Below are 12961 nucleotides of genomic sequence, written 5' to 3'. Positions count from 1 at the left end.
CGGTGGGGTCACGTGTAGACTCTTCGCGGACCGTGCCCACTTCCAAGATGGCGGCGGCGGTGGCTGGGTGCCTCCGTCAGGCAGGCTGGAAGTTCTTGCGGCTGCAGTGCAGGCCGGGTGAGGGGGCGGCCGGGCGGGGCCGGGACCCCCGGGGCCTGGGGGGGGGGGGTCACGAGGGCGGGAACAGGAGGGATTCCTTGCGACTGTGGCAGAAGGGAGCCAGGCTTTGGGCTGCTGACAAGGTGAAGTGAAGGGCACTCTAGGGTCTGAACCAGACTGGACCCTTGGGGGGAGTCTTGCTTCTTGGCCTCTCTCCGACAGGTCTGAATCTGGATTCCTCGGACTTGACCAAAGGGCCAATGCTTAGTCTTGACCCCACCCTGACCCTTGACTTTGACCTGACTTTGAATACCCAATCCCAAACATGGTCTTCAACTTTGCCTGGGACCTTTTTCTTCGTGTCTATCCAGGGCCAAGGCCTGGTCCTTAACTCCTGATCTGCATCCTGACTCGCAGTTCCAAATCTGAGCCAAACCCTGACTGTGACCTGACTAGGACATTTAGGCCTTGAGTCAACTCCAACCCAACTTCAGCTGGAGTCTGAGAGTGTGTGCAGAACTGCTGTTTGGGTTCTTCTGTTTCTGTTTCAGTCAAAGGTGCATCAATGTAGGTCAAAGGTGCATCAATGTAGGTAATCCTACCAAGGCTGCAAATCACAAGCCATCTGCATCCTTGTCATTGTTTCTCCACAGGAAAACCGGCCAAAGGCCATCTCTCTATATTCTCTTAGCCTTGCAAAGATACCATGACTTGGAGCATATGGGCTGTTCTTTGTTATCTAACATTCTCACTACTTGACCACCTTCTACTTTTCCCCTACATTTCCTCTAGGATAGTCTTAATGAGCTTCTGGTAGAGAATTCTTGGTTGGCAATATGCTCCAGGCTCTTTACACTCACCATTTTTTTCTGTATTGCCATTTCTCTAGATTTTGAATTCTTCTAATTAAAATCCATGATTTACTTCTGAATATCATCAGAAGAATATTCTTGTTAAAAATACAACCTTCCCCCCCCCCCAAGTTGAAGTTTAGGATTTTAAAACCATTTCCATTTCTTCACACTTGATCCCATCCATTGTCTTTCCTTAGCAGCTAGGTGACTCAGTGGATAGAACACTAGGCTTAAAATCAGAAAGATATGAGTTCAGATTTAACCTCAGACACTAGCTGTGTGACCCTGGCCAAGTCATTTAACTTTATTTGCCTTAGTTCCTCGTCTATAAAATGAGCTAGAGAAGGAAATGGCAATTCTTTCCAGTATTTTTTTTTTCCAAGAAAGCCCCAAAATGAGGGTCAGGAAGAATCAGACACAATTGAACAAAATTCCCTTTGGTAAATCTTTGTATTGATGAAATCTATGTGCTAACCATTCAACCTCTTATCACAAACTAGACAAAAGACATTCTTCATCCATTTGATTTTTCCTATGTAGATAGAAAACTTTCATGACCCCAGTTCTTATTTTAAATGCTCTATAGTGTTCCAAAACTTGATGCAATCAGCATAAAGTCACCAAATGGGAGGCTATAGAGAACCTTTCTATAGAGAATCTTCCTTTTAGGCTTTGTACTGAATATCCTTCATGATGGTGACAAAATATCTTTGGGGAACATTTTCCTCCTTGTTTTATACCTCACAAAATGTCAATATATCTCTCAAAGAATGTTACATAATTTTAAGGTATAAGTTCAACAAAAATAAGTAATATATGGATAGTATATGATAGTTACTGGGTAAGCTGACAATTCATCTTTATCTTATTTGAGATAGTTGTCTGATGCTCTGAGAAGTTAAGTCATTACTCATAGTTACACAGATAATATGCATCAAAAGTAGGAATTGAACCTAGAAATGCCCTGACTCCAAGGACAGCCCCTCCATCCATGATGGCATCAGTAGCTTCTTTAAATAGATCATTTGTTATCCAGTTGCTATTACAATCATAAGAAAAGAGGAAGGGAGCTGTGTAGGACTGAAAATATTTTTATATTTTTGTTTGTTTGCCACAACCAAAAAGTACATTGCCAAAAGGCCAGCCTATTGGTGAAAAATTTCCTCACCAAGGTTCCTCAAAGACACAGTTACAGAAATACATAAAGCTTTTCCAACATGGTAGACCATAACAGAACTTTTAAGAATATAGGATCTATAAGGCTATAAAGCATGCAATAAGGCATCCAAGTAGGATTTTTGCAGAGGAAAAATCATAGCTGACTCATAATGCTCCATGGTTTATAAAATGCTTTCAAAAGCAATTCTCATTTGATTTTCACATCAAACCCTGTTAAGTAGGAAGTACAGATGTTATTAGACTTCGTAGGAACCAGAATTGGAAGAAACGTTAAAGATTGCCTAGTGCGGTGATGACAAACTTATGGCATGCATGCCAAAAAGGGCACGAAGAACTGTGGGCACACCTGCAGTCACCCACCAGAGTTTGATACTAGAAAGCCAGAGGGACTTGGGATGGTGCTATTCCCCTCCCCCTCTTCATGCACCTGAGGACAGCCCTCATTTTACCTGCCCTTCTGCCCAGCAGCCAAATAGGAACACTTCCTCCCTCCCCTGTCTGGAGTAAGGTGCTTGGGGGGAGGGGAGGACTCACATACCGAATGAGGGTGCAGCACAGAGGGCAGCCTTTTGAGTCTCTGGTGAAGGTGATTCATGAGGTGAGGTTGGAGAGTAACTAGGTTTGAGGGGAGCATAGCTCACAGCATGGCATATAGCTGGAGGGGATTAGAGCTGGAAAGGAGTAGATCACTGGGGCCACTTTCCTTCCCCTCTCCACATGTACCTCTCATGAGTCACCCCTCTGCCCTGCAGCCCAATGGGAGTGATGGCTCCCCCCATCTGGAATAAAGGGCAGCAGGCACAGCACTTAGCCTTTGGGGGGGGGAGAGGGGGAGTGGAGTGGGGGCAAGGCCCAGCACTCCATCTCTAAAAGGTTCACCATTACTGGCCCCGTCATCTTTCAGTTTAGGAAAACGAAGTCCAAAAATTATTAAATGCAAATACCTTATCCACAGTCACATAAATATTAAAAGAACCAGAATTCAAACCCAGATACCCTGGCCCCAAATTGATGGCTATTTTCACCACTCTATATTGCTTCCCATTTTACAGATAAGATTCTGAAGCCCAGATTAGGAAAATAGATTTTCTGTGGCACATAGTTAATAAATGACAGCGATAAAACTTGGTCAGTGCCTTCTGACAAAATTTTCTAGGACTTTGTAGAAAATTTTCTATTACTACTGCTTTTTTTAAACATTTTTGAGTGCCCCTTTTTTATATCATCTGGTTTATTAATTTATTAATTATGTGATTAATTATTAATTTATTAGTAATTATTAATAATTAATTGTTTATTGGGTTCTTTAGGATATATGATATTTTGATAGGGGACTCATGAGGGATATTAAATTTTATTCATCTAGGAATAATTACTCTCAACCTTATTTTAATATGCTCTAATTATATTATAACTTAGTAAATCTGATTCTAATAATTTTACAATTCAGATCAACGTTTGATCAAAAGGTTTCTGGTGTGTTTTTTTTTTATTACTGTTTTGGTGTTCAGATAGACTAGAATCTGGAAAAGTTAGAACATAGACAACAATAAACTTAATAATTACCTGTATTATAAACTCTTCAAAAGCAGGACATATGATTTCTACTTCTTTTATATATGTCTTGTAATACCTAGCCTCAACATAGCAGGTGACTAATGTTGAATGAATGAAATATATTCTTTTTAATGTCAGTTTCTTTTTTTTCAATTCAAATAGAACAGTAAGACGGAAAATCTATGATGGTTTTTCTGGAAAGGAAGTCTATTCTCTACTTAGTAGTAGCAATATCCCATACTATTAAAAAGTATTTCTGGTACTCAGAATGTTTTGCAAAAGTTACCTAAAGGAGGACAATTGGGTGGCTCAGTGGTTTGAGAGCCAGGCTTAGAATTGAAAGGTCCTACATTCAAATCTGGCTTCAGACATTTCCTAGTTCTATAATCCAGGGAAATCAACCCCCATTACCTAGTCCTTACAACTCTTCTGCCTTGGAATCATTACACAGTATTGATTCTAAGATAGAAAGTAAGGGTTTTAAGAAATAGTTAACTAAAGATTGACTAAACAAATCCTCTCACTGATCAATACTTATAACTTACTTATACATTAAAATACTTGTTTTGATAAGTACATTTTATTAAAGTTTTAACTGTTCTTTATTCAAATTTTAAACTTGTATTTTAAAATTACTCTTTGTTATTGTTGAGTCTTGTCCCACTCTTTGTGACTCCATTTGAGAGTTTCTTGGCAAAGATACTAGATTGGTTTGTCATTTCCTTCTCCAGCTCATTTTACAGATGAAGAAACTGAGGCAAACAGGTTTAAGTAGCTTGGCCAAGGTGCTAGTAGAAAGGTCTGAGACCAGCTTTGAACTCAGGAAGATCAGTCTTCCTGACTCTAGGTTGAGACTCTATCCACTTCGCCATCTGACTGCCCTAAAATTACTCTTGAGTCTGTATTATTTTATGGAGGCAGTATAGTATAATGGAAAAAGCCCTGAACATAGAATCCAGAGAGCTATATTGTAATCTAAACTGCTGCTACTTTATTGCTTATGTGACTTTGATAAAATGATTTTATTTCTTGGGGCCTCAGTTTCCTCGTCTCTCAAAAGTTAGGGTTTAGTACCAAATAAACTCTACACTACCTCCCAGACTTAACATTCTTTGTTCCTATGAACTAAATATCTTAAATAAAAATAAGAATAGCCCATTATATCTCTTTTTTTTTCCTTTCAGAGTACATAGATTCATGATCTCATTTGATTTCAGCTTTCTGACATAGGGCAGGTATTAACACCCCCATTTTACAGATGAGAAAATAGAGGAATTTATGATTTGCCCCATCATCTCAGAATAGGTAGGGCCTAGAACCCAGCTCTCTTTTCCATAATAATAATAATAATAATAATAATAATAATAATAATACTCTTCATTTATATAAAACTTTTAACACTTTTCCTAAGTACTTTCAGATATGCCATATTATCTGTTCTTATACAAATAAGATAAATGAACCAGAGATGATGACCTGTATTTGACAGGTAAGGAAACTGGGTTCAGAAATGTTAAGTGACACCCACAGTCACACAGACTCAACTTCCTCAGTTCAGTGTTCTATTGTACCATGCTTTCAGGGCTATTCATTGCCTGAGGGCTTCATCCAAACCCCTTAAAATATAGGTCAGTGTACTCTGCTACTCACATTTTATGCCATGAGATCTCTTGTACCACCTTTGATCTTGAGTATCTTATGAAGATGTCTGTGTCTGAACATTCTACTTCCTGTTTCAGTGACTCGGTGTCAACTCTCCCTGATGCCACGTGCCTTCCATGCTTCAGCTTTAGCACTGAAATCTTCAAATGAACAAAAGTACCAGCCCCCACCCTCTTCCTCTCAGCAGCACACCGAATCACAGGGAACAGAAGATCCTCATCCAGAGCCCCCACGCTCACAGCCCAGGTAGACACCAGCAGCCCAATCATCTCATTCCTAGTCTTCCTGAACTCTAGTCTTTTCTGTGCAGTGACCAAGGGATACATCTGGGTCAAGCAAATCCTTTTGTTTACTGAGGAACAACTTTGGTATATGCTAGAGACCCTTGCTTTTTAGTAACAATAACAGGAGGAATTAAGATCTTTTTAATTCAGTTGGCATTGAAACAGCTATGATACCAGCACAAAGGAAAATAAGATCAATGTGCTTCTCAATCCTGTAAGGAAGTGTAGCAATCGAGATTTAGTCCTGGCACTCAACATGTTTTCCTGAAATGGATTTCAGGTACACAGATCAGGGTGGTGAGGAGGATGAAGACCATGAAAGCGAGGAGCAATTGCAGCATCGGATCCTGACTGCAGCTTTGGAGTTTGTGCCTGCTCATGGGTGGACCTCAGAAGCCATTGCAGAAGGAGCTCAGGTATATCTGTATGTAGGAAATTTGTAGATAACTGAAAAGTCAGTAGAGAGTTAAAACTACCAAGCATTATGGCGATTCTTAGCTCTTTTCCCAAAAAAGTGAAAAGATCAAATATAGTATTCCCTTTCTTTCCATCTCCTTCCCTTCTCCCACATATACCCATAGGTGCTTGTCTGTCTTTTTTTTTTTTGGGGGGGGGGTATAGTATCAAGAACACTGAATCTGGACTTAAGATCCCTGATTTCAAATTCTGGTTCTAACCCTTATTAAGTGTGGGGTTATGGGAAAGATTGTAAAAGTCTATGAGACTCATACCCTTATCTGCATAATGAATACCAACTACCTGCCTGGAGGCTGGTTGTGAACAAACTGTTTTGTAAACCTCAGAACACTACAGAAATGTGAGTTATCTCAGAGACTCCTCTGTCTTGCTCTCTCTTCTTTCACAGTCCCTGGGTCTCTCAAGTGCAGCAGCTGGCATGTTTGGGAATGATGGCAGTGAACTGATCCTACATTTTGTGACCCAGTGTAATGCTAAACTCAACCGAGTGATGGAAGAGGAACAGAAGCAAGTGCAGTTGGGCCAGGCAGAGTGAGTTTCCTGGGATGCCATCATTGAAGAGTATGAGGCCACATGTGCCAAGGCCCAGAGTGCAAGGCTTTCCAAAAAAAACAAAGAGAAAAAATAAGATCCTGTAGGCCAGCTCTTTTAGGGAAATAATCTCTACCACCAGCTGCTCTGACAGCCCAAGTCCAGATAGATTTGGACAGGTCAAAGTCATAAGCTAGAAAGAACCCCTGCCATCCTAAGACAGTGAGTAGCTCCAGGCCATTTATTCTGACACAGAGACACACTGTTTTCTTTTCCCTCTTCCAGGAAGAGGAAGACAGACCAGTTCCTGAGGGATGCAGTGGAAACCAGACTGAGAATGCTGATCCCGTATATTGAACATTGGCCTCGGGTACAAAATGCATATGTAGTCCCCATGTCATTGTTAATGGCAGAAATGATATTAATAATACTCAATACCAACTCAACCCTGAGCACTGTACCAAAGTTAACTCATTAATCTTCATAGCAATTAAAAAGCCTAGGAATACACAGTAAGTATGATAGGGCAAGAACACAAGCCCACATCTATTAAATGATTTAGAGTGGATGTCAATCCAAACCATTTATCCCTTTGGTGAGGCATGGGGAAGAGAGATATAGAGACAGTCTGGCAATATGAATGGCCTTGGGTTCTGGCTCACAGGATAGGCAGAGCCCTCCCAGCCTAAACAAGTCTCACTGCAATAAGATGATAAGAGCCCATGTAGGAAGCTGTAGAAAGCAAATGATTTTGTTGCTGCATCCCTAACATGAGGCACTTTTATAACAGCCACCTCGTGTTCTTGGTCCTAAGAGGACACTATGTTAAGGAAAAGCATCAGCAAAAAACACGGAAGTAGGAAAACTTGGCATGTTTCAGGAATCCCATTTTAAGTATAGGGCATGGTAATAGAGGAATTGTGGGAGCTTTTGGCTTTATAGATGATGCTAAGCCAGGATATGGTTAGAGTTATCTTTGAGGAAGATTAGTCTGGCATTAGTGTGCAGAATATGTCTGAAGGTGGGAAGGCCAATTAGGAGGCTATTCAAATATGTTTGGTGAAAGGCTATGAAGGCCTGGACTAGGATCCACATTGAAAATGGAAAGAATTTAAGGCATTGATTACCTGGGTAGAGTTACACTGCTACCAAGGGTGAAGCCTGGGTACTATCTGCCAAGGGAAGTGTTTGTAGGTGATTAAAGAACTTGATGAACAATTCAGGCAAGCAGGAGTCAGATTTGTGGACTGTTAAGGAGCCATACTATTTGACTAGGATTGAACCATCAGCCAATAAACAAAAGTCTCAGTTCTTTGATTAGTATTTTTTGTTTACATGAGCTACTTAAAACTATTTCCTAGTAACTACACATGACAGTCAGCCCCATTATGGGATTATGCCATATTTGTTTCTGTGTCATTTCCTTTTTAGGCTCTTGGTATCCTTGTGCTCCCTCATAATATCCCAGCCAGCCTAAACCTCCTCACCAGCATGGTGGATGACATGTGGCACTATGCTGGAGACCAGTCCACTGATGTAAGTGCCTTCCCCAGGTCCTGCCCAATTGTACTTATGCCTAGAACAATTGTGGAGTGATCTGCTATAGTCACCAAGAGACTTAGGGAGCTTAGAATACGTGAATCTGATGTTCTGATTTAAGGACCAGTTGACCCTAAAATTTAAAATGAAGATTCCTTATAGAGTTCTCAAATCATAAGTCTCCTTCATGGGGCTTACAGTATCATCATCCCCGGGGGGGTGGGGGTGGGGGCAAATTGAAACAATACAGAGAAGCAGTGGCATGCTCATCAATTGAGACAGTTCTTACCGGGCTAACTATAAGCTCTAACTTTTTGTTCAAAGTTTAGTGTCTGGGCCACAAAAAAAGAAGTTGATTAGAGCATCTTTTTTACCTACAGTAATGACGCAAAGCACAAGAGATGGTTTTTATTTAGAACTGCTTTTTTATAACCATTTCCCAGCAACCTCTAAAGATTTAAATCCTGCAGCAGGATCTCTTGGTGTTGGGTTTTTTTAAATTTGGGCTGATTTCATTAACACTACTCTCAAAAAAGAATACCATCGAGACACCCATCTCTTTAAAAAGAAACTCCCTTCCCCCATCCCACCTCTCCCTCCACTGAGAGATCAATAAACTCATTTAAAACAGCCACCAAGAAAGAATCTGCCTTGTTAAAAAGCATCCTCTTTGGGGCAGGAAATAAAAGAAGTAACTTATACCTTCATAAAAAACAATTAATAAGTGATGGTATTTTGTGGAATCTGGGTAGGGGAGGAACAGAAGGCTCCTACCACAATTGTAATAAACTGCTTTAATAAACTTCCTCCATGTGGGAATACACCACCGACTGAGATGGTAGGGAAATGAAATTGGAAAGCAAAGAAATTAAAGGAATAAAACATTAAGTAGCTGAGATGGTACTTTAAAGAGGGATTTACCAGGACAGGCTGCTCCCTTGCACAGTTAGAGATTGTTAAGTGTTTCTCCTAACTCTGGGCATCTTCTAGGGACCTAGAGAACCACTACCACTACCTGAAGGCTAAGGGGAAGGGAAGCAGTGGGCAAAGGAAGATCTTGCCCTTTTGTCAGGTCTGGCTTTGGCCCAAGCTTGTTCCCTTCCAGGGTCAATACCAACCCTAATTTGTTTTTTTGGCTTGCTTCTGATACAGATTAACTGGTACACACGTCGAGCAGTCCTAGCTGGCATCTACAACACCACAGAGCTTGTGATGATGCAGGACTCATCTCCTGACTTTGAAGACACTTGGCGCTTCCTTGAAAACAGAATCAGTGATGCCATGAACATGGGACATACAGCCAAACAGGTTATCTGAATTTAACTCTCTTGGGACAGCTTGGGAACTGTTCTATCATGGTCCTCCCATTGGTAATGTTCTTAAATTTGTTGAACAAAAAATATTCACCTGCAACTAACTCTCCATTAGAACATTTCATTCCTTCACACATGCTCAAACCAGATGACAAGTACATAGAGATTTAACAGAGTCCAACCTCTTCTGTCCTACCATTGTACATTAGTAACTGTATTCCAGCATTCTCCAGAGACTCACTTGAGCTCTCTTTAGGCAATTAGATCATCTTCAAGTATAGAGATATCAAACACTTAGCTCACCCTAATGGGAGCTAAACCAAGTTAACATGTAATTGGGAAATGTTTAGCAAAATAAATATACAATAAAACTTTGATGTTGTTAATTTGTGGTCTTCTAAATCAGTATGCAGCCCACAGAGAGCCATTTCTATTTTAATTCGACACCACTGTTTTAGTATATAAACTCCTTCATCTTGTTTTTTAATACCTGCTTTACCTTGGTTATTGATAAGGTCAGTTATGCTGAAAGTTTGCCAAATGCCATCATTTTTGTTATAAATCCCATCTGGTCATAGTGAATGATCCTTATGATATATTGCTGGAGTCTCTTTACTAGTTATCTGCTTTATCTTTAGTCACCTGCTAGAGGACTTGAGAGTTTTTCATTCTCTGTTTTTCCTAGGTCAAGTCAACTGGGGAAGCACTTGTCCAAGGAATGATGGGAGCAGCGGTGACTGTAAGTATCACTGGGGATGACTTGAGTTTGCATCAGCCTTAAACCTTACACTCTGTGTAATTCAAGTCCTTTTAATTTGAAGTGAGAAGCAAAAAAAAGCTAATGCCAATTTAACCTCCTGCACCTCCTAGGTGCAGTTTTCCCATCTCTTTAGCCTTCCTGTGGCATTGGGGAAGATACCAAAGAAGTCAATAGTGTCTTGTGTAATAACTAGTACTGATATGAAGATTTAAGGTTTACATAGGGCTTTTTACACATTATCTCATTCAATGTTGCTGCACATCACTGCCATCCCACCATCCTATTATTTCTACTGGCCACCACCTAATTTATAGTCAGGACCAGGCTCTGACCTTTCCTTCTGTCTGTTTTGATCTGTCTTCATTAGCTCAAGAACTTGACAGGCCTAAACCAGCGTCGATGAGGAGGAAGGAGAGTGAGCCTGAGTGCCCAGAAGAAAATGAGAATGTATTTACAGCTCTTTGAAAAACATAAAATGCTATACTGATGTAAGGTATTATTCAGAACAAATAAGAATCTATCTTAAACATTACCCTGTGCAATGAAGCATCTTTGTGCTGATTGCTTTGTTGATTATTTCTGACCAGAAACTAGGTCAGTCCCTCAGTTCCTAATGCCACATCAGACCTCTTGTCTTTAGCAGCTTCACACCTCTGTGTAGCAACTGTGTTGTTGGAAAATCAAAACGTCCCCCAGAGAGCCAAGCAAGGATGCCCACTGAGCACCCTACTGTTATCACCTACCCCAGCATTCTGTGGGACCTGATCATATCTTAACCCTCCCCTAAGCACTACTTCATGGGGCTAGTGTTAGATAACAGATTCCCACCACAGTGTTGCTTTTAGTAGTTCTACTTTGCCATCTACCCCAGTGAGCTGTATAAAAAACATCACACAATCTTCCTTGACATGGTCCCACACTGAAATCTTCTCTGCTTTTCTAGCTAAGGTCCTTCCAGGATGCCCACAGAGAGGGGAGGGCAGACATCATCTTTAACTCAGGTTCCTCTCACAGAGCTGTGCCAGTCTATGCCTTGCATATGGTCCTAGGTCCTGTGCCTTGAGGAGCCTTATGCCTACTCTGCTATGGAGTTGTTAGTGAATTTAGAGTCTGTAAAGAGGATAATAAAGGTGTTTGTTTGAAACAATTCCATTTGTTAGTGTGTCCTTAAAAGATATAAGGTTAGGACCAAGAGGGGACTTCCTTCTTCTACTTGAGCTTGGGATAGTATTTTTTTTTCCCATAGCTTCTAGGACTTTTCTGTCAGTGAGCATCTTGCCTCCCACGATTTGTACCCTGATTGTTCCTCTGCTGCCTCCTTTCCTTCTATCTACAAACATGCACAAATTTCTCTAAAATTAAAAATAAAAAATCCAATCTTTCCTTACCTGGTCTATTTCCTACGTACTGCCTTATTTCTCCTCTTTCACCATACTTGTTGAATGAACAGACTAATTTACTATTTCTTCCCTGTGTTTCCCTCATTTACCTTTTCTTTTTTAAACCTTATCTTCCATCTTAGAATTAATACTGTATATTAGTTCCAAGACAGAAGAGCAGTAAGGGCTAGGCAATGGGGGTTAAATGACTTGCTGGGGTCATGCATCTAGGAAGTATCTGAGGCCAGATTTGAACCTAGAACTTACTGTCTCTAGGCCCAGCTCTTTATCCACTAAGCCACCTAGCAGCCCCCACTCAACTTTTTTGTAGTCAGGTTTCCTTCTTCATCACTGCTGAAACAATTTCCTTTAAGGTCAAGATGAAGCATTCCAAACAGAGGCAACAGTATGTAATAGAAAGAGGACTAGATTCAGAGTGAGAAGATGTGAATTTTAGCCCAAATTTCTTCACTTAGAACTGTTCCTCATCTCTAAACTGAAGGTAATAATTTCCTAGCCTTCTGCATAGGATTATCGAGGATCAAATGAGATAATTCATGTAATAAGCACCAAATTTATTGGCCCTTTTATGTGCTCATCTACTTTGCTTTTTGCAGTATATGGTCTTGATGATATGCAATATCATTTTCATGTTGAAATTCCTACCATAGCTCTTCCCATAACATTTACTATCCTGGTTCCCTTTCTCCACCAAAATCTTTTTTTTCTTCATTGTCTTTTCCTCCTCCTGTCCCTTAAAGGTAGACATTCACCAAGGTTCTTTTCTGCTTCAGTATTCTCTATCATCAATCAAACTCATCCACTTCCACAGTTCCGACTTTTCACTGTAAGAATAACTCTCAAATTGTTAAGTCCAGATTCATATTTTCATCTGCCAGCTGGACAGCTCTACTTGTCTGCTTTAGAACACCACAAAACTAAAAACTCAAACATTTAAACAAGTTACTTCCCTACTCTTTGCCTGTTTTGTCTATAAAGTGAGGGAGTTGGAATAGAAGTCCCTTTCAACACTAAAAACTCAATGATCCATGTGTAAAACCAAACTCTTCCTCTCTCTTCTGCTTCTCAACATGGCATGTTGAACTTGGAGTCAGAAAGACCTGGTCCCAATCCCACTTCTTCTCTGAATTTATGGGCAAAATAATTTAACCTCACTTGGCTTCAGTTTTAACATCTGTAAAATGAGGAAATTGGACAAGATAAATTATCTTGAAGATCCTTTTCAGCTCTAAATCTGTTCCTCTTCTGGAAACTTTATCAAAAAAGTTAAAACAATTCTTCTGGAAGAACAAAAGATCAAAAATAT

The 12961-nt window shown here is 40.3% G+C and overlaps 1 protein-coding gene across 2 annotated transcripts; it reads left to right on the top strand.

The window, feature by feature from the left end:
• The first annotated feature begins 38 nt into the window (after positions 1-38).
• On the top strand, positions 39-11402 carry COQ9 (coenzyme Q9). 2 transcript variants are annotated; one of them, XR_006505375.1, is made up of 10 exons: positions 39-117; positions 5429-5597; positions 5916-6051; positions 6501-6643; positions 6929-7013; positions 8075-8179; positions 9335-9490; positions 10181-10234; positions 10623-10748; positions 11199-11402. XR_006505375.1 is itself a non-coding variant. In XM_044661393.1 (9 exons), exons 1-9 carry the CDS (start codon positions 48-50, stop codon positions 10656-10658), a joined length of 954 nt encoding a protein of 317 aa, XP_044517328.1. In that variant the 5' UTR covers positions 39-47; the 3' UTR covers positions 10659-11402. The 2 variants fall into 2 exon arrangements, 1 of the variants encoding a protein (XP_044517328.1); XM_044661393.1 differs by having other exon boundaries at positions 10623-11402.
• The last annotated feature ends 1559 nt before the right edge of the window (positions 11403-12961 follow it).

This window comes from Gracilinanus agilis, chromosome 2 (genome assembly GCF_016433145.1).
Source record: "Gracilinanus agilis isolate LMUSP501 chromosome 2, AgileGrace, whole genome shotgun sequence".
Taxonomy (NCBI): Eukaryota; Metazoa; Chordata; class Mammalia; order Didelphimorphia; family Didelphidae; genus Gracilinanus; species Gracilinanus agilis.
This window is presented reverse-complemented; position numbering and strand designations above follow the sequence as displayed.